Here is a 27,628-nt window from a genome sequence, read left to right as displayed (position 1 = left end):
AGAGGACACGCTCCAGCCAACTGAGCCATCCAGGAGACAGCTCAGCTCAAGGTGCCGTGTTCAATCTTAGTTGCAGGGGCAGAGGCCACCATCCCTTGTGGGACTCGAGGAATTGAACTGGCAACCTTGTGGTTGAGAGCCCACTGGCCCATGTGGGAATCGAACCTGCATCCTTCGGTGTTAGGAGCATGGAGCTCTAACCACCTGAGACACCGGGGACAGCCCTCACTTTATGATCTTGTATAAAGCACTTAACCTCTCCAGCCATTAACCTTCCTTGTTATAACTGGTATAAACGGTATCTGATCTACCAGTTTCACAAGGCTGTGTTCATGAGTCTGCATCCCCACCAGACTGTAAGCTCCTCCAGGGCAGCAGCTATACTTATCTCATATTAATATTTTCAAGGCCTTGTAGAGCAATGACAATAACCACTTGTAAACATGCTTGGTGGATGAAGTGTGAAGTGTGAGCAATAACAAGCGCTAACACGTACTGAGATCTTAACGTTCACCAGTCACTGCGCTATGCGCCCACTCCGGGATGACTAGCATTCTTCACAGCCCTGAAGTAGATCCTATAATCACCGTCATTTTACAGAGGAAACAATAAATGAGGTACAGTAACGGGCCCAACGTCCACAACCGGTGGGTCTTGGACATGGGATGACTTTTTTCAATTCAAAAGCTTAGAGCAACAGAGCATGGAGCCTGAGCCAATAATTCATCTTAAAATATAAGACATCCAGAAAAAGAAGAGGCTCAAGGTGGCCTCCCTGCCCTTCCGCCAGAGCCACAGGGCACCTGCGCCCAGCCTAACTTCCGCCAGTCCTCGATGGGCTTCAGGGACGCCTCTCCCAGCCTCGCGATACCGCGGGCTGAGGCGAGACCCGGATGGCTCGGGACTGGGTAGCGCGCGTGCTGATGACGAAGGCGGAAGTGCTGAGGCCAGAGGCGGGACCTGAGCCCAGAGGGGGCCCGGGATTGCGGAAGTGTTGTGAGGAGGGTCTGGCCGCTCTTGGAACGCAGTGTTATTTTGGAACAAGTTCCGGAAGAGAGGCTGCTGCTTGGGGTCGCAGAGCCACCAGCCTGCGCACGTTTGGGGCTACACCAGGCGCGACTCGCCGTCGCCGCTGTTGGTCCTCTTCCCGCGTTCCTCTCCAGGGAACCGCCTCGGATATCCGCCATGGCATCCCCTCCGTCCAACCTCCAGGTATCACTGTTCTCTCTCCTCCTGGAGAGCCCGACCCGAGGGGAGGCGCGGGCGGGGGATGGGGAGGAGGGAGGAAGCGGCCGCGCCCCTGGTGCGGGGCGGAGGAGGGCGGCGCCCTGGCCCAGCCGTTGGTGGGAAAGCCCATGTTGTCCCCCTGCGTTCGGGGTGTCCCAAGCCCATTGGCTTTATGAGACTCTTGACTTTTGCCGAAGCTTCCTTTTTCTCTTCAAACCAGCCGCGTGTGAACCACACTGGGCAGAGCTGTGAACAGATGCTTCGGTGTAAGGGAGAGGGGAAAGAACGTAATGCTTTGCAGAGCCCCGGACCAGTGGGAAATGGGGTCCTAGAGCTTAGTTTCGCAAGTTGGTATAGCAGAGCCCTTCCTTTCGAGCTGGCAGGTGAATAGAAACGTGAGAACAGCCTTGGAACCTGAAGAATCCCTAAATCCATTGGTCATAGGAGTTTATGTGCACGCTCCTGGGGCTCCCAAAACGTAGTGTGTATAAGATCAGGGAATGTTTTTAAATTACTTTGAGGCCCCACCTCACCTCTCCCACCTCAGTGAGCACGGTGTTTTGTACGTAAATCACGGAAGCCTCATTTTATACTTACTCATTAGACCTCCGTGGAACGGACATTGAGAAGTTTCTGAAAGCGTCTTCCATCCTCCGAATGCATGTGGGATGTCAGTGGGGTTTAGGACGTTGACTTGGCCTTGAGGACACCCAGTCCCCGAGGTCAGTTTGGGACCAAAGACTAGAATGGGACACCTGTTTTGAAGCCTTGTCTGAATCTTGCAGTAATTCGTTAAAATGCATTTGTTGAGCGCCTGGTACAGGCACCAAGGATAATGCAGGAGCTGCTTAACCCGGGATCATTGATCCTGAAGAAAGAGCTCTGAAAGTAGACTCGTTTCAATAGAGACCAGAATTTCACAAAAACGAGTGGAGGGGGAAGGGGCTTGCTTGGAACTTTTATCTTGAAAATCCACCCAAAAGATTATGAAAATGAATGTTTATAATCTTTCACAAATTATGAAAATTGCAACTGTGACTTATTTTCTTACAATGATGAATAAGTCCTGTGTTGGTTCATGTATCTTTTCCAACAAGATTTCATTAAACGATAATACAACAATCTTAATGATAGTTTTTTTTGTAGCCCCATTCAGAAAGGGTCTTTTGATAAACGTACTTGGAAACAAATATTGGTCACTTGATAAAAGTATTGTTCCTTTGTGGATCAAAGGTGATTTCTTTCGAAATGCCCATCTTATCATTCTTGTTGGTTTGTCAGTTAACTAATTTCATTCTACTAGCTCTTCGTCAAACATTGTATGTGATTTGGGCACTCTGCAATATAATTTTCATCCAGTTATTGATAACATTTTTCTTTTGGAAGATTTTCAGTTCGTTCTGTAATCAGTTTGTATCATGTTTGAATTGGATTGTTGGACATTCTTCAGTGAATCAGCTAGAGATTGAGCCATATAAAAGGCATAGTTGCTAATGTTAATGGGGAGAGATACTGAGTTATAATTCTAGCAGTGGTTAGTTCACAGGTGCACGTTCTCATTCAACCTTTTCAACCTTCTAACCTGGAAAATTGGATGAAAAAGACTCCAGTAACAAATAACTGTCCCACCAAACAAGGCAAAAAAAATTCCTATAGCCAGATGCTTATAATCTTATCAGAGGAATGCTTATAATCTAATAGAGGAAAATCAAAATTACAGAATAATGTAATAAATGCTGTAGTAGAATTAGAGGTTAGTATGGAACGGCAGAAAGGAAGGGCATACATATCTAACTCTTTGAGGATAGAGGAGAAATGTTCCACAGAGAAGGTGATTGTGAGCTTAGATGAAGTGAGAGGTACTGACAATGGTTGTCTACCTGGTGTTTGATGTGATCTCATTTAATCCTCAAAAAGCTATAAAAGATGAAATGTATTTCAATTTCTCAGTATAAGAAAGCGAAGCTTATTAAGGTTAGATATTCCCAAAGATGTACAGTTAATTAATGTTGAAGATACTCTTGAATCCAGGTCTGTCTGCTTACAGATTTGTACTTTTCTCACTACAAAATTATGCTTCCTTGAACAAGAAAGTGGGATTCATTCCAGGTAGAGAAAAACAACGTATGCTTCAGTCTAGAAGTGTAATAAACCTTGATTGGAGAGGGTTGGGAACAATTGCAAGTAATGCAGGATGCATAGAACTCACAAGTTTACTCAGTCCTAAATATTTTTTTGTGTGTCTGCTGTGCCATGCATTTTGCTAAGTCTCGGGGAATCAGCAATTTACCAGCCCTGACTTCCAAGGGCTTATGTTTTGATTGGTCACATGTAAAGTGACTAATAGGATACTGTGTGATCACTGGAAGTATGTCCAAGAGGCTGTGGAAACCTAGAGGAAGCACAGGAATAGGCCACCTGGGGGTGTTGGGAAGGGCTTTCCAGCGGGAGGACCATGACAGCTGAGCCTTGGAGAAGCCGGAGCTTTACAGGGAGATAGTGGGATCAGGTCTTCCAGGTGGAGCGTATACACTGAGGCTGGAAGTCTGAGTCATCGGGGTTGCCCCCGTAGTTTGGTAGGACTGGAGCTGAGTGTGCAAGGTGGGAGGATGAGCCTACTCCGGCCATATCACCAGGAAAGGTGTGTGCCACACATCGGTGATTGGTCCTCATCCTGCTCTAGATGGGGAGTTGTAGATGGTAATATGCTCAGGTTTTTGTTTTAGCACAAACCTATCATGCCTACAGGGGACAACTTGACTTGTAGCAAGCCTGGAAGCAGGGGGACCACTTAGGGTTCCGTGTGATGGGACATAGTGAGGGCCAAAGTGGAGTAGTCCCTATGAGAATAAAGAAGAAAGGATTGATGAGACAGAAATTGAAGAGGAAGAATAGTCAGATTTGGATCTGCATTTAGAAAGTGAGGGAGGAGGGGCAGTCTGGGTTTTCTTTTAGATTCCTGGATTGGATATCTGAGTGGGTGGGCATTGCTTCTGGGATTACAAGAAGAAGCTCATATTTGGGGCCATGGAGGGGACAATCGAGAGGAAATGACCAGTGAGTAATTGGATACATGTGTGTAGAACTAGAGAGAGAGAGTTGGGCTGGAAATGAGGCTCTGGGAGTAATTAGCATACAGATGGTAGCAGAAGCTGTGGGCATGTTGGAGAATTTATAGACTAGGGAAAAACAGGGACCAAAGTAGAGTATCATTTCTATATTCTGTGGAATATCGACAGTTAAGAAGAGAGAGAAGGGAGCCGGAAGAAGAATCATTACAGAGTCAAGAGTAAAACCAGGAGAGAATGGTGCCATGAGGGACAAAGGAGGAGGCCCCGTTGACGTGTCTGTTATGAGGGTTAAATTCTGCTGTGTAGGGGGGTTAGTAAGTGAGAGACTTGGCAGTCAGGGAGCAGGGAGCATTGATGCAGGAGGAATAAAGAAACCGAGATGAACTTGGGGTTCTCTTTGGGACTTTGCTGTGGAGATGGGAGGGGAGTAAGATGGTAGCTAGAGGGAACCTAGGAACTGAGGAGAATTATTGTGTTTTAGTTTGTGTTTTGAAAATATGAGTCTAAGGTATGATGTACGTACATTTTTATGCTGAAGAAGGAAGGCCTCAACAAAATGGGAAAGGTTTAGTAGGGAGAACAGTCGAGTGGCATATGATTGATGGAGTCAATGTCACAGGAGGAAGGTTGGGACGGGTTCCAGAGCCCAGGGAAAAGAATTAGCCTTGATAGGCAGTCTGGGACATCTTTCCTCCTGAAAAAGGTGATTCTAGAATTAACCCAGTTTGCCAGGGTTTTCTAGTGTGGACATGTCATGGTCTCCTAATCTGAAAAGGACAGTCCCAGACGTTCCCAACCTTTATACTTCCATATTGATGACTGGATCCTGACTCATCCTGGGGTAATATATTCATTCAGTCTTGTGCCAGACTCTGTGCACGACTCTGGAATATAAAAAAGTGAACTCAATAGACGTAACTCCCATCCTCTTCAAGTTTATGTTCTAATGGGAGAGGACAGGCAAAAATAGAACAAAACCCACACGCACAGAAACAAGGCCCTGGAAGGATTAGAAACAGAAGAGTGATGTGTTTTAAAATTGAATAAATTTGGGAGTCATCCGCATAAAGATAATCAGCTGAAATTGTCAAAAACAGATTACATAGGGAAGGAACTAACCATAAAGAAGTGAGCCCCTGGCCAAACCCTGAGGAACCCTAGTATTTCTGCGTTGTGTAGCAGAGGAAGAGTCCGCAAAGCAGACTGAGCAGGAGCCATCAGAAGTGGGAGGAGAATTGGAAGGTGGTGCTTCGGAGATTTTGTAGAATGTTGTCAAGAGATCAAGATTGGAATGGAGCTGGCCTTTGGATCTGGCATCGTGAGAACCTTGCTATGAGCAGTTGTGTTGATGTGATAAAGGTCAGAAGCCTAGACGGGCAGAGCTAAAGGGTAAGTGGGAAAAAAGGAACCGGAAAGAGTAGAGGCTGCTCTGATGAGATTTTGGCTCCAAAAGGTAGCAGAGACACAGAACTAAGCTGAAGGAGGTTTTAGTGCCAAAGGATTTCTAAAGGAGGGCTATTTATATGCTGATGGAAATGTCCAGTGGCAAGAAGATAGCATTTACCCATATGATACATTTAATTTGCATTTTACAAATAGTTATAATAAAATGCTATTGTGATTTAGAAAAAAAAGATGGATTTGTTTTAAGGTTGATTTTATTTATAAAAAATTTTCCATATGATTATTTACTTCAAACTTACACTTATGCTTTGATTTTGATGGTATGATTTTGCCTCTCTTCAAACAGAAAGCGATAGACCTTGCTAGCAAAGCAGCCCAGGAGGACAAAGCTGGGAACTATGAGGAAGCCCTTCAACTCTACCAACATGCTGTGCAGTATTTTCTCCATGTAGTTAAATGTAAGGCCATAGATTGGTTTTTATTTAAAAATACTAAAAGAAAAAATTACTCTGTTTCATTTACAAAAATTGAAATACGATGCCAGAAAATTCTAAACCATCAATTTGAAAAAAAAGAAAATCCCATTAGCTTTCTAGTGCTCAGTCTAGATGGGTGTTACGTGCTCAGCTAACTAATGTACACAGCTACGGTATTAACAGTTATCACTTCGCATACCTGAACATATTAAAATGTCATAGTCAATGGAAATAAGTTTTTATTGTATTGGTCATAGACTCAGATTATCTGAACCCACTCATTTTCTAAGCATCTGTTTGAAAATACTGTTTTTGATATTTTATGTAAAATAGGCTGGGAAACATTTTTTTCATGTATTTTCCAAATATTGGATATTTACCATTTGCCAGGCACTGGGATACAACAGTGAGGGAAAAATCGTGCATCTTAAACCTAATGCTGAACATAGTGAGGTAAGATGTTTAAAAAGACATCTTTCTGGTAAACTTAAAGTAATTTTTAAGTAAAACAATTTAACATTTGGAAATTTAGCATTTTCTTTTGAGCTTCCCCATTTAGTTTTGAGATTTTTCTGTCAAGTTAAACTAAGAATGAATTCTAACATATAAGGTACATAGGGCTAATCCCATGTACTGCATATATTGTTGAAGTCTACTTTTCAGATAGCCCTCACAGAGGACTAAAGTTACTATATTGGTGGTACACAAAATATACGGGATTTCTATCACTTTTTATACTCGGAAATAAAGCTTATGTAGACATTAGTGGACATGGTTAATATTGTTTTACTTCTGTTTGTCTTATAATTCGTTTTGTCTGAGACAAGCAGCTTTCAACCATCTGCACAAAATGTAAGGGAAAAGTATGAAACCCACAGAAGATTAAATAATTTCTTCTTCTTATTTAACATCAGCTTAAATATCATAGGGTCTTGCTCAGATCTGTTCCTGACTCACACCCACTGTTGGCCTCCATCCTGCTGGAGGAAAGAGTGAAAAAGAGTCGGTAATCCTTGGTTACAATGAACTAGAGATGATCTTCCTCCCTCGCCCAAAATAGATGTTCCTTGTTTAAAAGTATACCTAAGAGCTTACACCTGGCTGTGCAGAATACTAATGGAAAAAATCTCTCTCGTTTCCCTTCAATAGATGAAGCACAGGGTGATAAAGCCAAGCAAAGTATCAGGGCAAAGTGTACAGAATATCTTGATAGAGCAGAAAAACTAAAGGAGTACCTGAAAAAGAAAGAGAAGAAACCACAGAAGCCGGTGAAAGAGGGGCAGCCGAGTCCGCCTGATGAGAAGGGGTGTGTATTTCAGAGTGTTAGATTTTATTGCATCTGATTAAAAGATAAAATTAAAGTAAGATAAAATTTATTTGTGAAATGAATTTCTTTTGTTTAAACTAGGTGTTGGCAAGCCATGATTCAGGGCCAAATCTGACCTTCTACCTGTTGCTGTAAATAAAGCTTTATTGAGATAGAGCCTCGCTCATTCGTTTACCTGTTGTGTATGGTTGCTTTTGTGCTGTACCAACAAATTTGAATAGTTGGCAACAAAGACTGTACGACCCAGAAAACCTGAAATATTTATTGTCTGGTCCTTTACAGAGAAAGTTTACTGACCCCTGGTGTACCGAGCTTAGGGGACGATACACCTCAAATGACCCTCCATGACCACTTAGTAGTAGTAGGAAAAAACATTTATAGGAATGGGACTCAATTCTTCACCCTCTGGCCATTATGTAATATTGAAGTGTAAAATTATAGGAATGATCTATGAATTAAATCCTTGACCAGTAATATCGACTCTATATAGTCCGTACTAATAATCACATGGACAACATAAAAAATAACTCCAATAATGTAAATGATTTTGGGGGTATTTTATGTAAAGTTTTTTTTATGTAATTTGCTTTTATTTTGTCGTTGTAAAGAAATCAACACAGCATAATTTATAAACATCAAAACCCAACTTTGGAATGTCTTTCCGAATGGGGGGTATATTGCTTACAGATGCAGAGCTTACTATTCAGTGTGTGGGGGCCAAATTCTGCTGAGCAGTGGGAACTAATTCTACAAAGATTCTGACCAGTGGATTGGTGCCCGAAGTGGTTCCAGGTGACAACATACTCTAAGAAAATGAAACTCTGGGATGAGCTTATGTGTCCTGGTCAGGATTGAAGGCAGGCGTTTCTAGTGATCCATAGAGGATGTGATACTCGCAGTTCAGGGTGCACAGTGGCACAAGTTACTTAGCTAAGCCCCTGTGGGCACCAGGAACGCAGTGCCTCAAAGGCAGTGCTTTTGGGGGCCTGTGGCTACTATTGTTTTGAAAGATATGAACAGTACAAAAAGTAGAGTTCACTAGCTGCTTCAAACCACAGGGGGGAGTTTGAAGAAACTCATAAGCTTAAGATATCACATTCTCTGTTCGAGACATGGTCAGGGAACCAGGGAGTTTCTGTGCCTTCTGAGAATATTTTATCTTCTGTAGCTGTAGCATTGACATAACAAAAATCAGACCCCAGCTGATCTTGTGGATCATTGAATTTCAATAGAGATCCAGTTTCACGAGGTTTCATACGTAAAAGTCGGGGCATTTATTGGATGCCTGGGACTCCAAACTTGCAATGAAACCGTTGGGAAGAATTCCCTTGAGCTCGAGTGCCTGGACCTCCGACTGTCCTGGAAACTGCCTTGCCAGCAGAAACATCCTCTCCTCCCTGTATATTGCAGCTCTTCTGGTCTGGCTGGAAGACCCTGTAACGTTCTCTGCTGAGATGGCTGCCTAGCAAGAGGATGCCAGTTCTCCTGAATTGAACAGCGGGACCCACTTCGGCTAACTTAGGCAAAAAGGGACTTATTATAGTGCATTCGCTTACAGAACTCAGGGGCCCAGAATCAAGCTTGGATTCCATACTGCTAGAAGAAATGCCCAGCTCCACAGCGCTCATTGTGGTAGGGACCCACTGCTGCCAACTCCCGTGCCAAGTACTTCCGATGCCAGCAGCGGGCAGTGGGCCCTCTGCCACAGCTCCGTCAGCAAAGCCAGTGCTTTTGCCTGACAACCTCCTTGCGTGTAGCCCCCTCCTCAGTTGCTTGCTTCCTTCTTGGAGAACCTTTGGTCTCGTGGAGCCCTAGGTGCGAGGGAGTCTAGGAAGGGCAGTGTTTGTAAGCGCAGCCTGTACGGGACAAGCACGGTAGGGGAGTGAGTGTCAAGGGAATCAGTTTGCAGTTTCTACCTTACCCTTAACCCTACCATCCTGGGGAAACCAGGGCAGTCCCATTTGGGCATAAAACCTGTCAGGCTTGTCATCTACCTCTATGTCATATATTTTTAAAATGGTATAATACCGAATTTGTTTATCACTTTTTCACTCAACATTGTATAATGAACATCTTTCCAATAAACTGTTTCTGCATCATTTTTATTAAGATGGCAGTTCTATCATATGCTAATCCCTATAATTGAACGTAATTCTTCTGATGTTTTCCCCGTTTCGAACAGTGTGAGCATGCTTGTCCTTGTAGTCAAGTCCTTGAACTCAGTTTAAATTATTTCCTCAGAATAAACTCCTAGATATGAAATGTCCGGGTTGATCTTGTTCCGTGGGCTCAGTTCATTTTCGTCAGAAGCGTCACCCATCCTTTGGAAGCGCCAGACTAAGGGTTATAGACCTTCACACCTTAAAAAATTAACGTTGGGTTTTACCCTCCTGGTGATGGCTTCTTATTCTAATACGTGGTTTGCCTGGTCCTGGGGTTTTTATCGTTGTTTACAACTCTCCTGTAATTCATCTTAAATCTTTTTGTGAAACATGGTGTGGGGCATGCATTTGTGACTCCACACATATGTAGTAGGTCTGTCAGGAACTCAGAGCTAGTTCCTGACTTCATTCTGGTCTTTTCGCCCCTTTCCTGTTTATGATTCCACATTGATGGGTAATATGCCTGCTCAATAGTTAATATATTCTTAAAAGTAATAAGCATGAATTTTAATGTAAATGTCTTATTTTGCCACTTTAAGTTATTGTTCCTTCATTTTTGCCTTATTTTGATACCTATGAGTGATCATTTGAATATATTAAATTCTTTTTATTAGGAATGACAGTGATGGGGAAGGAGAATCTGATGATCCTGAAAAAAAGAAACTACAGAATCAACTTCAAGGTTGCTTTAGATTTCATTTTTAAATGTACTACCTTATTTAAAAAACAAACAAACCTCGTAGTGAATTGTCTATTTGAATTGCTTTCTTTCACCCACGTATTTAAATGAGTTTCAAGTTTCCAGTGGTCATTAGTTTCCAGTGGTCAGTCACACGCTGGCTTTGTTGAGACCATTTTCATAGGATTTGCTCTATAGGGTCTCTAATGTGTTGATTTTTTTTTCATGCAGTAAAAATATTGCTTGGTTTTATATCTGCCTTTAAAAGTCTGTCAATCAACTTACTTGCTTTCATTTTACCTTATTTAGAGAGGGTAGCATTTATACTGTTAGCACACTACCAAATCTGATGGTATTAAAATTTCCTGTCAGAGGAACAGAATGAAATAGGACTTATACTCTGCTTTTATTGCTGTTGCTGTAGCATATTCATTGGTGGTTTATTTCATGTTTCCTACCTGCTCTTTCTAGCTGCTTTTTTATCCTGTATTTCTGTGCTGCCGTTTTCATTTATCTCTTTGCACTTTCTGTTTTTACCTTCCACACCTATGAAGCCCTTTAATTCTCCTCTTCTGTAGTCTAGTGGTATGATGGAGGGGGATAGATTTGGCTGTCTTCAGATCTGGATTCCACTCCAGGTCAGCTACTTAAATCTTGGGCAAGTTCCCTCAGAGTCTGAGACCCCCAGCTCTAAGATGAAAATTAATATTTTCCTTTCAGGTCTATTAGAGATTACTGACAGGGTGAAAACACCTAATATTATATCTGACAAATTCTAGGAACTCAACAAATGGTACCTTTGTATTTTTAAAAAGTCATCTATTTAATTACTGACTTCTTTAGTTACTGAGATTAGATTGTTCTTTGAGATGTTAGCTAATGCTAATGATTTTTCAAGTTGAATTTTATGAATTTAAATCTTGCCAAATAGAATGCAAAGCTGGCATGGATTTCCATTATAGAGGCTCAGCTTGAGTTAGTGAAGGGTAAATGTACCTAGCTTGGCCAGATCTTTAACCTTGCTGTATTAGTCTTCGTTTTGGTAATATTATTTCTGTTTCACCAACCTACTGGGATGCATAGGAGAATACTGTAAGGACAGTATCTTAAAAACACTACAGTTGGGGGTGGCCGATTAGCTCAGTTGGTTAGAGTATGGTGCTGGTACTAGCACCAAGGTTGCTGGTTCGATACCCGCATGGGCAGCTGTGAGCTGCGCCCTCCTTGGACTAAAAAAACAAACAAACAAAAAAAACACTGCAGTTAATTATATTTTCTTTTTCCCAAGTCAAGTTGTCCTTTCAATCTTAGTTGTGGAGGGTGCCGTTCAGCTTCAAGTTGTTGTTCTTTCAGTCTTAGTTGTGGGAGGGCACAGCTCAGCTCCAGGTCCAGTTGCCGTTGCTACTTGCAGGGGCGCAGCCCATCATCCCTTGTGGGAGTCGAACTGGCAACCTTGTGGTTGAGAGGACTCGCTCCAACGGAGCCATCTGGGAGCTCAGTGGCAGCTCAGCTCAAGGTGCCATGTTCAATCTTAGTTGCAGGGGGCGCTGCCCACCATCTCTTGCGGGACTCGAGGAATCGAACTGGCAACCTTATGGTTGAGAGCCCGTGCTCCAACCAACTGAGCCATCAGGGAGGCAGCTCATCTCAAGGTGCCGTGTTCAATCTTAATTGCAGGGGGCGGAGCCCACCATCCCTTGCAGGATTCAAGGAGTTGAACTGGCAACCTTGTGGTTGAGAGCCCACTGGCCCATGTGGGAATCGAACCGGCAGCCTTCAGAGTTAGGAGCATGGAGCTCCAACCACCTGAGCCACCAGGCTGGCCCTAATGAGGATATTTTTATGTACCAAGAACTTCAATGGTGGATGTAGTCCAATGACAGAAACTGAGTTTCCACTTCCTAGAGTAGTGGGCCACACATTTTGTACTTAATAAGTTTTGTTGCTCCGTGCCGAGTGGTCTTAATTCAGTTGTAAGGCAGAAAGCTTTTTTTCTATCTGTTCTTTTAGTTTTAGTGTGTTCCCTCTCTTCTCCAGCCCTGCAACACTCCCAAGTAAAAATTGGAGTGTATCTTTAATTTTGAAAACAATACAACCCAGTTTTTAATAATTTGTCTTTAAAAATCAGTACTGATAAGGACCAGAGAGGTATAAAAACAGAAATTTGTAAGACATTTCAATAAGGAAATTTATTTGGAATTTCAGGATGAAGTAGAATAAAGGAGTTCTAGGCTTTCATATCTGGGAGTCCTTTTTTCCATCCTTTAATTTAATGGTTTGCTGATGGATTTCATTGTACAATGTTTTTTTAGTTTTTCCTCTTTTTTTTCCTGAAACAGTATTTTAAATCTTTTACTTCTGTTTTAGGTTATAGCATTAAGTGTAATATTTGATGGTTAAAATTGAAGAGTTTATGATTTGAGTTTTCTGTTAGCTAAATTTGATATTCATTGACTTTTTTTGAGATTAAACAACATATTAGTGTAATGAGTAGTATAATCAAAGACTGGGTAAATTTGTATAATTGGAAACAATCAACTTATTTGGCTTTTATTTGCCAATAATCCCTGCCCCCTTTTTAATTTTACGAATCATTAAGCAATGTCTAGTAATTAAGATTATTTTTATCTAAAAATCTTTTTTCACTAAACATTCCAAAGTCACCTTTAAACTTTAAGGAAAAAAAGTAATAGTTAAATGTGAAGATAAATTATGGCATACTTAGAAAATTCATAGCAAAAAACTTTAGTTGACCAGATGATGCCTATATACATATATATGTAAAGTAAATTTACTTGTGTTTAAAACAGATCCTGTCAGATGGTATAAGTATTTTCTCATTTAGCGTTACTAATCTGAATGGAACATAGAAAAGGAAAAGTGAATTGTTTTCTTAATTCATACTTAGTCTGAAGTTTTAGAATGCAAAAAGTGTTTATGGTTTTATTTTATTTTAATCTCTAGCTAAAGATTTTCATAATTTAGGGAAGTTGCAGAGTATATCTACTCTGAGAAAAATAGATAAATGATCTTTCCTAACAAGAAGAAATACCCGTAAAACTAATTTCATAGGAAATCAGTAGACTGTAAGAGGTGTTGTTTTGTTATAGTTAAAACAGTTACGTGTCACTTTGAAACACTGCTTAGTAGGTTGTGGTTGAGTAATTTCTATATACTGGAAAATTGGAAAAGCTTTTGATGAAAGATAAACTAGAAAGTTTTGCCAATAAGCTATATTAAAAGAAATCTTTTGTGGACTCTTACTGCAACAATTACTATGGCTTTTGACTATAACATATTCAAAAGCTAAGTTCTTTAAATAACTTCATTAATGTACACAAATTGTAAAGAGGTCTATTTAGAAACCAAACAGAAAGTTTGGCAAATCTCGGGGAAGTATTGCAGATATACAAGAGGACACTTTCTCTCTCTCCTCCATCATTCCCTTCGCCTCCCTTCCCTTCTCCCACCTGTCTGTTCATCTGTCTGTCTATCATGAAGTTAAGTTTCTTTCCATGGTTAAAGGAGACTATTAGATCACCAATTTGTTGGTGTTGGTTGTTTTTTTTTGGGGGGGGGGAGTCCTTTGTTTGGGGGGGGGGTTTTGGTTAAAAGGAGAAATAGTAGATCGACCAACCCCCATTGAACAAATACTTCCGACGCTCCAGAATTAGTGCATTAAACCATAACTACTTTGTGTAATGTAATGTTTGGTGCTTTTCCAAGCACTCTAGTTTTTATGTCATTTGACCCTTACACTCACCTGTCTCAGTAGTTTGGGCACATGAGATTACTTTCATTTCACAGTGAGGAAGCAGTGATAGGAAATTGACAATTGACTTACCCTGATTAAGCCACGCCCGTCAGGTTTCTGACTCCTGCTGACCACCCCCCGACAACTGCTTCCTCATCACACTATTTCAGAAAGGTTTTTAATAAATAAAACTTTTCCAGACAATTTTGTAATGTAGTTCTTTAACATTATTGCATGCTGTCTTCTAGATTTGATGGAATAGTCCTCCTTAATTGAAAGATGCCATCATTGTTTTGTAGGTGCCATTGTTATAGAGCGCCCCAATGTTAAATGGAGTGATGTTGCTGGCCTTGAAGGAGCCAAAGAAGCACTGAAAGAGGCTGTGATATTGCCTATTAAATTCCCTCATCTTTTTACGGGTGAGATGCCTTTTAAGAATTTGTTTGATGATTTTCCAAAACCGCATTGATGACTGAGGTAAAGAAAGCATTGTGAGTTCTCTTCACCATATCATGAATTATTATCTTAAATAAATTTTAAGGCAATAATATACCTCTACACAAACATACTTATTACATATACATATTTTTACTCTCCATACTGCAGAATCACCTAAGTGTCAACCAGTAGGGCTTAGGGTAAGTCAGCAACATGGAGTGGTATACTGTGCACTCATTAAAATACAGTGTACCTCGGCATTAAGAAACCTAGATCTGCTTTATAATTGACATGGCAGAATGTCCCTGTATAGTGTAAAGCTCAAAAAGCGTGTTATAAAGCATGTATAGTATGATTCCACAGTTGTCAACTAAATGTGTATTCTGAGAACTGTAGGCGGATTGACATAAAAATGTTAATGCACGCCTAGGCAGTAAGATGGCTGATTTTTACTTTTACCTCGCATCTGAATTTTTTATAATGGACATGGACTAGTTTTGTTAGGAGTATTTTCATTTCTTACAAAGAGGAGTAAAAATTATTTCACGTTTTCCGATGAAGTGTGTCTCCTGTGGGAGCAGCAGGCAGCTCGCTACACTGTGAGGAGAGTATTGCTGACCCACCTTTGGGATGTAGTTGAATTACAGCTGCAGTCCTGGGGGATTTGTCTGGGCCAAACCATCCCTTCACACTGTCCTTTTTGGGACAGATAGCCTGTGTTTGTGATTTGGCTGTACCCACAGTCTAACAGTGAACAGGGTTTCCCCTTAAAAACAAGCTAGTCTATGTAGAGAGCAGATCTGATGTTGGCCTCACACCAAACAGGTCTAGGCAGTGATGTCGTGCTGAGCAGTGCTGAAGAGCAGAGCACTGTGTCCGCCTAGCTTCAAGGTACGACTTACAGACTAGCTTCAGGAATGTGAGATGGACAGTGTAAGAGCTGACATCATACCTTGTAAAGGTACACATACAGCTGAACTCACTTTATGTTAAAGTACTTATACCGGTGTTTCCCAAACCTGAGTCACTATTTGTGTCTCATCTTCATGAATTTTGTATATATATATAGGTCCAGTTATTTGAAAAACATTTTTCTTTAAATCACTTTTAGAGCAAACTTTTTATTAAAGTACTGCATAAAATACAGAAACATGCAGGAACCCATAAGTGTTCAGCTTCAAAAATTATCGCCAAGTAAGTACTCCTATGTGATCCTCAACAAGGTCAAAAAAGAATGGCCAGTAACCCAGAAGTTCCGCCTCTTTCCTCCCCAGAAGTAATCACTCTCTTGCCAACCACAGATTGTTTTCCCATATTTGAACTTTTAAATCACTTCACTTATTTTTACATAGTAACTTTATTTTACAAAACTGCTTTATGTCTAGTACAAATGGAAAAATTAGTGTTTTTCTAATACACATTTAGAAAATGAATTATTTACATAAAAAATATTTGTATACCACTAAAAGCACTTTATATTGCACCAATGGTATGTGTACCACACGTAAGGGAGCACTGACATAATTGCAGGCATTTAAAATAGCAAAACAGAATTCAAGTAAAAGTTGAGGCTTTCAGAAAAGTAAATATAACTGTTTCATTTTGCCATTAGTAATCTGTGTGTGTCATTCTTTCATAGACACTGTGTATCTATCCACAGTTTGTACTTAGCAGGTTTTTAAATGTGTATTTGATATTTTGTTGCTGGGTGTAAACCATCCTGGTTTATTTTAGGCAGCATTTTTATTTCTCATTAGCAAAATTGAGATACAAAGAATTGATCACTTGTTATATTTTGGCAAAACTAGTATTTAAGTTTGAGAGTCCCCTTATCATTACTGAGCTGTTTGAATGAGAGTGTGCTCCCTGTAAAAATAACCTGTGCTTCTTGTGGAATCAAGAATTGAACAGAACTTCACAAGGAGTCACCCAAACTGTGTTAGTTCCATTCCTCCAAAAGTCATAAATGTTTAAAAGAAAATATTTCCAGCTGCTCTTCACCTATGGATATAGTTTTTCTGACAATATTCTGATATCAAGCAGTGCACACGGTACGTGGTCAGGAGTGCTTTTTACCTGAACTAGACTGCGAGCCCATGGAGGGCCTAGGTGCTTTTGTGTTCGTGGTTCTCCGTCTGCACGTTTTGGTTTCTGTACATAGTGTTTGAATGAATGAGTGAGCAAGTGAATGAACTTCCTGTTAGAAGGGTTATATCCATGTAAACACTCTTGACAAAGCGGTCTCTGTCATGCGGGGTGGCCTGCGGGGTCTCTGGTCCCGCTCCCCACAAAGGAACACCCACAGAGCCATAGAGATACGGGAGTCATACAACTATAGTCTCACTGGCGGCTGGGTTGGAGACACAGGAGGCAGGAGCCACACGATCTGCATTTCACACTCTGCCACACTACGCGCTTGCCAGCCACCATCTTCTTGCTAGCCCCCATTTTCTGCTAGCGTAGCCACAGCAGTTATATTAGTGGCCAATGGCTCACTGGTTACAGCTGATGGCCATCCAGTCACAGTTGATGTCCATTTACTATCTCAGCCAGCACCTTTCCATGTGAGGCCGAGAGCCTGGAAACTGCTCTCTGGGGCTCTGTCCCCAAAGTCTCTAAAGAGAGCAAATAAAAATAAAAGACTTACCTTAAATTGATTTAATTTTTTTTATTCTACTGATAGCTTTAGAGTGCAAACTTCACAGTTTTCTTCAGTATGGATGATGTCTCTGGTAACTGAAATTAACAGTCTTGAAATTCTCATGTTACTTTTCTAATGCAAATTTTAGGCAAGAGAACACCTTGGAGGGGTATCCTATTATTTGGACCACCTGGAACAGGCAAGTCGTATTTAGCCAAAGCTGTAGCAACAGAAGCAAACAACTCAACATTTTTTTCAGTCTCTTCCTCTGACCTGGTTTCTAAGTGGCTAGGTGAAAGTGAAAAGTAAGTAATAAACTGACTTTTTTATTTTTTCTTTGCCTGGCGGTCACTATATCAGTCTGTAAAATAATAGTTTTCTTACATCCTTAATAGACATTCAGAAAAGTGATATAATATAGGTATTCATTTCACTGTCAAATCAGTCCCTTGTTTGGAATTTATTTCATTGGGAAAAGATAGTATATGTGTATAGTTTAGTAAATCTTAAAGTAAATTATCCAGTTATGTAGCATTCTTATTTTCTGGACCAAAACATGATTAGACATTTTAATCTATGGAGTTCCTGTAATATTGTATATTGTTTTGTTTTCGTCTTTTCATTAAGTGGTGTCATTTACTATTTTTTCAGAGACTGAAAGCTTTTATTTACTTTTAGGCTAGTTAAGAACTTATTCCAACTTGCCAGAGAAAATAAGCCTTCCATTATCTTCATTGATGAAATTGATTCTCTCTGTGGTTCAAGAAGTGAAAATGAAAGTGAAGCTGCACGTAGAATTAAGACAGAGTTCCTGGTTCAAATGCAAGGTAGTATCACTGACTTTTAAAATAGTTTCTGTTTATTACATAACATTACTATAACAATAATGGGGAAAAAATTCAAGCAGAATTTCTCCATTTTAACATACTAAGTGTTTCATTATGCCATGTTTCAGTCTGATTGTCTTTCATACACATACATATTTTTTACCCAGTTGTAATCATCTTGTAGGACTTGCTGGTATAAATAGTAAAGAGATGCATGTATTTGCTTATACCAGAAACGGTATCAGTAAAAGGAATATGTAGACTTCAAATGTAATATTTCAAGAAATATTTTGAAAAGAACATTAATAGTATTTGTCCATAGTCTAGGAGATTTGATTCTTGGGAATATTCGTGTCATATTCTAGTAATTTGATTTTGATTAAATAGTTTTTTTCAGAGAGAGACTCTCAAAATGAGGTACTTTAAGGTTAAAGCTTCACAATCTTAACAGAACGTATAGACGAGGTTTAAAGAACATTAAAATGATAAATTATTTAAAATATTTTGATGCAGGAGTTGGTGTGGACAATGATGGAATTTTGGTTCTGGGAGCTACAAATATACCCTGGGTTCTGGATTCTGCCATTAGGCGAAGGTATGATGCTATGATAAATATCTTGTTTCTAACAACAGATGTAACAAGTGAATAATAATTCCCGCTCTGTCTAGTGAGGAGGCATTCTGATAAGTTTTCAGAATTTTTTAACGTGCCCTAACCCTGTTACCCCCATGCCTTGGAGGAAGAGAGGCAGGCATCTGTTTCTGTTTGCCTGCTGTATTGAAGATACAAGATTTCCACACACTGGAATCTTTCACACTGGAAAATATAATACCTAACACTTACCTTTAGTTCCGATTAAGCTCAATAGGCACTGATGCTTCAGAAATTTACAAACATAGTTTGATATTTCAGTGAAAAACCTTCATATAAAACATCAGCAAAATGATATACATACAACTTAAAGGATTATAATCAAGATATATTTTCAGTTAAGAAAATAATGTCTACAATTTTTAAATTGAGTATGAAACTTGAGCTACACTAAACGTATAAGGTATACATTCTCACGACTTCTTACTGCATCACAATTCGCTGTTCCATTCATTTAGTTTTGCATGGTAAAAATTAACACTTAAGATTTTGCCACTTTTATCCCATCCATTTGATGGTTTGCTGGGATGCTAGATCACCATCCGATACCAAGAAAGGAAATGTGTTGGTTATTTTTGAAAAATGGCCTGTTTCTGAACTCGTCTCCAGAGATAATGGAAACTTTTTAGATTCTTCTCATTGCCTCAGAGAGTTACCTAGTGAAAAAAGTCATCTTCACAAACCACGTAAATTTTCCCTCATTGCTTCCTCCTCCCTATCTCCAAATACTGAAATTCTAAGAAGGCAAGCAATATTATTACTAAAACATGGTGTTTATTTATGATATAGTAGAATTATTTGTTCTGAATACCCATTACACCCATTACAATAAGTATGCATTTTCTGTAATAAGTACATGTTTATAAGATTTTGAGTAATTTTACTATTTTGAATTCAGAAAATTATTTTGTCATCTCCTATTTCATATTGTTAATTATATTGATCCTTTGATTGGGAGTTCAGAATATAATTCTATGGGAAACTAATCCTATAGGATATGTCGTCATGAATTCCAGACATAGAAACCCTATGGACAAGATAACCCAAAAATCTTGGGGGAAAGACTAAATCACTCCAAACTGGTTACCTGGCTCTTTTGGTTTGTTAACATGTTCTGGATATTTTCCCTTTATTTAACCTAAATATATACATGTAACTCGGACACAGGTGGGCCCATGTAACTTACTCAACTTAACTTTGCAGAAATGAGACTAAGTATCTTGTTTCTTCTTGAAAATATCCTAATTTTCAATTAAAATGAAATACATATAGTAACATTGTTGATGCAATTGTTTTTTCATTTTAAGATTTGAGAAACGAATTTATATTCCTTTGCCTGAGGCCCATGCCCGATCCGCAATGTTTAAACTGCACTTGGGGACCACTCAGAACAGTTTAACAGAAACAGACTTCCGAGAACTTGGGAAGAAAACTGATGGTTATTCAGGGGCAGACATAAGTATCATTGTGCGTGATGCACTTATGCAGCCTGTTCGAAAAGTACAGTCAGCTACTCATTTTAAAAAGGTAAGGCTCTTTTATCCATCCTCTCATACACATATATATATATAATACATATATACATATATATACATCTATATGTATGTATGTGTGTGTATATTATATTTAAATATATATTTAATTTTGTTGGGGAATATTGGGGAATAGTCTGTTTTTCCAGGGCCCATCAGCTCCAAGTCGTTGTCCTTCAGTCTAGTTGTGGAGGGCACAGCCAGCTCCAAGTCCAGTCACCATTTCAGTCTTAGTTGCAGGCGCATGGCCTACCATCCCATGTGGGAATTGAACGGCAATTGTTGAGAGCTTGCGTTCTAACCAACTGAGCCATCCGGCCACCCCTCCTGGCCGATCCTCTGGAAGCTCAGCGGCAGGTCGTTGTGTTCAATCTAGTTGTGGAGGGCGCAGTTCACTGGCCCATGTGGGAATCGAACCAGCAACCCTGTTGTTCAGAGCTTGTGTTCTTAACCAACTGAGCCATCCAGCCACCCCCTCTCCTATATTTTTAAAATCAAATTTCAAGACCATTATTGATTTTCAAGGAATTTTAGAAAGGTTTTAGTTTTGTATAATAAATAAATGGATTTACATCATAGACATATTTCCATTTCATTAAGACTAAGTTCTTGGGGCCAGCCCGGTGGCTTAGGTGGTTGGAGCTCCGTGCTCCTAATTCTGAAGGCTGCTGGTTCAATTCCCACATGGGCCAGTGGGCTCTCAACCACAAGGCTGCTGGTTCAACTCCTCGAGTCCTGCAAGAGATGGTGGGCTGCGCCCCCTGCAACTAAAGATTGAACATGGTACCTTGAGCCGAGCTGCCGCTGAGCTCCCGGATGGCTCAGCTGGTTGGAGTGCGTCCTCTCAACCTCAAGGTTGCCGTTTCGACTCCCGCAAGGGATGGTGGGCTGCGCCCCCTGCAACTAGCAATGGCAACTGGACCTGGAGCTGAGATGCACCCTCCACAACTAAGACTGAAACGACAACAACTTGAAGCTGAATGGCACCCTCCACAACTAAGATTGAAAGGACAACAACTTGACTTGGAAAAAATAGTCCTGGAAGAACACACTGTTCCCCAATAAAGTCCTGTTCTCCTTTCCCCGCTCCAAAAAAAATGCAATTAAAAAAAAATAAGTTCTTGAAGGAGATTTGGCTTTGGGTGGCAAACACACAATGCATTGTACGGATAATGTGTTATAGAATTGTACACTTGAAACATATAATCTTATTTACCACTGTCACGTCAATAAAATTTAAAAAATGCTATAGCAAGAAACAAAAGTTCTCCCATAAAGTTTATTAATTAACCATTATTAATAGTCCTAAAATGTTTTAAAATTGTCTGTGCAGTGATTTTTGAAGTATTGTTTTGATGTAAATGTAGAAACTTAAATGTATAGTTAAACTCTTTGTAACCAGAACATCCTTCAGCAGAATCTGGTGTATCTGCACCTCATTAACAAAGTCAAATAGTAATAGCTAATATTGTTAAAATATTGCCCTGCCTGGCACTGTGTGCTATCTTTTTTCTTACTGTTTCATGGGTCTTCACAAAAACTACAGTGGTGCATACAGCCACCTGTTGATGGTTAACCTGAGATGTAGATGATAGCGTGATTAGACTGGGACTTGAATGGTAACAGTTTGCCAAGGTGATTTTTCTCAGGGTAAGGTGCGCTTCAGAATCTGAAGTCTCAACCATTCTGCTCTGTTTTGTCTGCATGAACAAGTTAAGCATACATGATTGAGTTAAGAGTTGTATAAAAGGACTTGGTCTTGGGATATCCAATTTCAGTAATAGCTGAGTAGGTAATTTGTCAACGTCTTGCTGAGGACAGCAGTACCCAACATTATTCCCGAACATAGATGTGAAAATCCTGAAAAACTATGAGCAAATTTAATCCAGCAATATATGACAAGACTAATATATAAAGACTAAGGTACATATGTATGTCTCTTATATAGCACAATAAAATAAAGTTTTTAAAAAATATTGAGCTTGAATTAAAACCTGAATTTGAAGCCTGACTCTACAATTGTATCTTCTTGAGCAAATTACTACATTATTTAAGGTTCATTTTTATCCTCTCTAAAATAGGGATGATAACACTACTTTGAACTGCTGTTGTGAGAATGAAATGAAGTAATATAAAATACCTATCAATGGTACCTTAATAGCCCAGTAAATATTACTCATCTCCTCTTCATCCATTTCATTACTGAGAAATATGGTAGGCTCAGGATCAGATTTATGCCACAGCCCTAGTACTTTCTCTTACATCCCCTTTGCCAGTTCCTTTCCTACCCAGAACTTTGCATTCACTTTCCTATGGTACATCCTGCCAGAAACAGCTTAAATGAAACTGCAGCCAGGTCTTGTTGGGAATAAAGGTGCAGCAGCCAAATCAGTTTTAACATCTCTCATAGTACATCTCTCTTCTGGCTCCATCCCTTCCTGCATCTTTCAGTTACCAAGAACAAGTTTGCCTGTTTGCTTTATTTATCAAATGTCTAAAGTACTAATCTGTGCCCAGAGGTAAACCAGAAAGTACAACAGTCAAAAAACGAAGACATAAAAATCCCTGCAGCTGAAATTTTTGTGGGGAAAGATAGACAAAAAATGCATGTGATCAGTAAAGTGAGAATATTTATTTCACCACACCTGCCTCAGTCCTGAGACAATATTTAAGATTGATTATTGTAAAACAAATATTAAAACAAATACGAAAGCAGCCCCCAATTTGATACAAATGTGTTACCATCTAAATATTTACATATGACTCTGTTACAAAGGTTCTCATTCTGGATGTTATTAAAACTTTAAATCAGTCATGCATCACAAAATTGCACTGGAATTACACTTAGCATTTAATTTTGTACTTTACATTTGAAGGAGGAGTTTTTGTTGAGAGACTGAAACATTCAGTAATTTCACACTAATAAAACCCTGCAAATATCACAGAAGTTTTCCAGCTATGGGAAATACAGAAACTTAAAGAGAATTTTTGAGTAGGTCTATTTTTGGTCCCTAGAATTATTACCATTTAAATAAGCATTAGAGGAGGGGGGAAATGAAATTGTAGCCACAGGTAACTTTTTTTTATCTTAACTCATTTTCTTCCTGTGATCATGCAAATAATTCATTGTAAGAAATTTCAAAATATAGAAAAACATCAAGAAAAAAATTAAAGTCAAGCAAAATCTATCCTATTACCCAGAGATAACCATTTTTTGTTGTATATTTTATTTTTTTCCAAAAGTAAACATTTTAAGAAAATATGAAATAATAGTAAATTTTCAAATCTGATAATGGCCTGAATCTTAACATTTATTTAATTTGTCCAGATAAATATTCTAGATTACTGTTTATTCCAGGTTCAAGGACCTTCACAAGCTGATCCTAATAACATAGTAGATGACCTACTAACGCCGTGTTCTCCAGGTGACCCTGGTGCCATTGAAATGACATGGATGGATGTACCTGGGGATAAACTTTTGGAGCCAGTTGTTTGCATGGTTTGACATTTTGTTTGATTTTAAGAAAAATTTTAAAACATACTTTGTAATTTGTCAAAAGATAAAAATTTTCAGTTATGTAAGTTTAGCTAGAAAATGTTAGCATCATCAGGTATGCTTATTTAATACTAACTACTCACTTAAAAAGTTGTAAAGATTAATTGAACTTAAAATATAACAAATAATTCTTTAAAATGTTTTCTTAGGCTTTGAGGAAAATTTAATTTTAAGTGAATAAGCTTTTCAAAAACACCCGGGTTTCTGACTTTATAGGTCTTATGGCTGGGATATTATTAACAAATTGCTCATATATATTGCATAAATTACTGTCCAAACTTAAAAGTAGGATTGGTGAAAAATTTTTTTCCCTGAACCTCATATTTTGTAAAATAATCCAGAAACCCTAATTCATGTGTCAAAGTATTCGTAATGGTGTTTTTCTATTTTACTTCTCAGGGCTTCATAAAAAGTTTAAAGAATACAGTGCTTAAAAAAGTCTGAAACAAAATTTTTATTATAAAAAATTACATTTCTATAGTTCATATTGAAGGAATTAAAATACTTCATAAGACTTTATTATCCTGTAAGGCATGTTATTTTTAAGGAACTTAACTGTGATTGAAAGGTACATTTATTATGTTTATGTTTTCTTATTGAGATCCACTCAATTAAAAAAATTTTCTGCTTCAGTTAATAGATTTTGAAAGAGCTTTATGTCAATGAACAGTAACTTCCAGAGAAACTTTTACATGATATGTAGACATAGATATATAGATATATGTGTACATATATGTATGTATGTGTGAATGTGTACACACACACGTGTATTTGTGTGTTAGTTAACCATCATGCTTACCTGAAGTTATTCAGAAACCCGTTTTTGTTTCAATTCTTGATTTATTTATTAAAGTTTTGGTTCTTTTGACCATTTTTCCATATTTTTTACGATAGACATAGCCATAGCCTAGAACTTAATTTTTTAATGAATCCCTGATATTAGCATATTTTCTTACCGGTTCGATTAGTTGATTTTGATTAAATAGTGTTCTGTTTCACATAAGTGTGAGTGAAGGACTGCATCCCTTTTAAATTGCACTTGGAAAACTGTTCTCTTGTTTAAGGAAGAAAACCGATAAGGCCAGAAAAGAGATCAGGAACGCATTTTGGAGGGTCTTGATCCTCAGGCTGAGAGGACTGACTATTTCTGATGGGTAATGAAGAGCCATTGAAGGTTGTGACCAAGACAGGGCAAGCAATTGAATAGCATGCAGAGGAATAGCATGGTCAGCCATCCTTTAGAAGAAGAAGAGTTCATGGGCAGTAGCTTACGGTGTACTGCAAATGTTGAGACTTAACAAGTGGAAGTAATGATCATGCAGTGATTGAATCTCTTACTAATACCCCTCCCCCTGTTTTCCCTGACAGTCGGACATGTTACGGTCGCTATCTAGCACAAAACCCACAGTCAATGAACACGACTTGTTGAAACTAAAGAAGTTTACAGAAGATTTTGGCCAAGAAGGCTAAACCAAAGACAAGGAGGAAGACGTTTACCGGGTGTATTCTTTCTTTTGTTGGTGTTTTTGCCTTTCTTGGGTGTCATTCAGATTGTTTCCAGTAAAACACTTCTACCACAGGGAAATAGAGATTTTACTTCACTGTTCCTTTAAGTTTTATATGTACTTCTGCTCCATTACCAATTAAATGTTCCTATTAACAAAAATTATAAACTAATGAGTTAAGGAAATGCATGTGATATGAATGGCAAAAAATAGAAAGTGCCCAGTAAAAAGAGGATTAAAATGGATTGAGGTACAGATTTTTAAATTATTATGAATAGTGGTCTTTGTAAAGAGCATTTGTCTTTTTTTTTACTAAAATGAAATAGGGCTTCATATTTTGAAAAAATTCTTAAGCATCATTCTCATCAATGTAAATTTATTTACTTTATTAAAAATTAAAAATAGTAGCGTCTTTACTCTCAGGGATGGGTAATAAAACAGCAAAGAGCACTGTGATTGGACTTGAAAGGTTATGAATTGTGTTCTGGCCATGGCTCTTACTGATTTTTGAGAAGTTGACATTTTTCTTTGTGTAGATTTAAATAATTTGTTAAAGACAGCAAGCTTTTATATTTAACTAAATAACACCATTCACTGTGCAATCTCAAGAGAAAGACTTTCTAAATTAGGCATTGTCTTTATCTTGAAGGAGAAAATTGTCTATTTCAGTGTCTTTTTGTAGCAAGATTGACCAAAAATGGTAGTGAATAAATATGTCCTTTTTAAATAACTGCCATGAAATACTGTAATGGGAACTTTTGCTAAAAGGAATGGTTTCCCTTTGGATTATGGGGAGTTTCTTGTGTGTGATGTGGAAGTATGCGTGTACATATATATATAATTTTTTAAATATGGGACGGCAAGGGTCTTGTCTTTTACCTTTTTAAGTTCAGGGAACAGTTTGTCCTGGCTACACGTATGTTATCAGTGTAAAGCTTTAGAAATGAGCTGCAGTTTTAATTATAAAATACAAACGTGATTATGTTACTTTAATATCTTCAAATAAAAAATCTGAGAGTGTGTGTTACACACTTTAGCATCAACACTTAAGTTGTGCCTTGTACATTTGCATTGGCTATACATGCAAAGGATTATTAGGTTAGTTAGAATGAGGTAGATTCCCTAATTCCTATGAAGTTCTACCTTGCAAATACTATAGGATGACTTGCATTTTAAAGTATATTTGCACATTTACATATTACTCTATATGGTTGCCTTTGGTTGTCTGTACAGATTATTTTTGTTGATATTAAATGGAAGTCATAGGCCTGAAACATGCTGTCGTTATGTGGAGTAAATTGATATAACCTACTATTGGCCATACTCTGTGTATGCTTCTTTATTTTGGGATCTTCTATATAGGAGAAAATACATCTACATTGATTAGATACAAAATAATTTTTAATTATTAAGAATGTATACATGAAAATCCTGTTCTTCAAGTTTTATGTGAAAGTTGGGAATTAACTTGGCAGACCAGTGCCGAATTGTTTGTGGATGTCTTATAAGGTAATTTATATACTTTATTGGCATCAGAATTATACGGTATTGCTATTAATTATGTCAGGAAGATTAACATACTATTACAATTATATACCAGTTGAAATCCACACTTTTTTTGTGAATCCGGAATTTCATTTGAGGAAGGTTTTACTTAAATTGATCAAATACATGACAAAATAGTATGCAAGTATGTTGTTGGTGATAAGTGGATACTTTATCTCACTCAATTCTTATATGTGCTTTAAGAACTGTCTCAGTATCCATATCGCTGCAGCCATAGCTCCATTTTCTACATTTTTTTGTTTGACAACTATTTCTGGAATCTGGTAATTTTAGACTTATTCTAGAATGGTAGAACATAGACCATTCCCATGTGTTCTTTCTGGACAGATAAATATTCAGAGAAACCTGAATGTTCAAGCTCTCTTAGAAATTTTGGGTAGGTGTTTTCTGAGCCAGCAAGTAAACCCTATTTGAGCATCTTTATGAACTAAACCCTGGATGTTTAAGAATGTTTTTTTCTCAGCCCGAAAAATAGGGACCTTCATTATAAAGTGTTTTAATAGAAAAGTGACTTTCGAGTTCACTGTTGTCTACAGGCAGAAAAACAGAACGAGTATGTTTGATTATTAATGTGAAGTACCGTTTAGCCACTTGCCACTGCATAGTTAAGACATTGAGGCGTACCTCCCAGCAGTGTTGCCGTAAATGTTGGTTGACACTTGCAAATGAAGCAACTGGAGTGCCCAGTATGGACTGGTTATCTTAACTTTATGAACGCTTAAAGATGCCACGTGCTTTCCTGCCTTCATACCTCATGTGTGCCTTTCTGTTATTCTAATACAGCGTCCTTTCTTCTTTACCCGTCTAAATC

General features: G+C 38.6%; 1 protein-coding gene across 1 annotated transcript; it reads left to right on the top strand.

Annotated features, from left to right (window-relative positions):
• The first annotated feature begins 934 nt into the window (after nucleotides 1-934).
• Nucleotides 935-26,563, top strand: VPS4B (vacuolar protein sorting 4 homolog B). The gene is made up of 11 exons (XM_019729328.3): nucleotides 935-1,212; nucleotides 6,049-6,160; nucleotides 7,328-7,484; nucleotides 10,282-10,349; nucleotides 14,400-14,519; nucleotides 17,328-17,484; nucleotides 17,858-18,006; nucleotides 18,520-18,601; nucleotides 19,966-20,185; nucleotides 23,549-23,689; nucleotides 25,115-26,563. Exons 1-11 carry the CDS (start codon nucleotides 1,186-1,188, stop codon nucleotides 25,214-25,216), a joined length of 1,335 nt encoding a protein of 444 aa, XP_019584887.1. The 5' UTR covers nucleotides 935-1,185; the 3' UTR covers nucleotides 25,217-26,563.
• The last annotated feature ends 1,065 nt before the right edge of the window (nucleotides 26,564-27,628 follow it).

This window comes from Rhinolophus sinicus, chromosome 4, assembly GCF_057876585.1.
Source record: "Rhinolophus sinicus isolate RSI-liver-muscle chromosome 4, RSI-T2T, whole genome shotgun sequence".
Classification (NCBI taxonomy): domain Eukaryota; kingdom Metazoa; phylum Chordata; class Mammalia; order Chiroptera; family Rhinolophidae; genus Rhinolophus; species Rhinolophus sinicus.
Note: the sequence above shows the minus strand (reverse complement) of the source record. Positions and strands in the feature narration are given on the sequence as shown.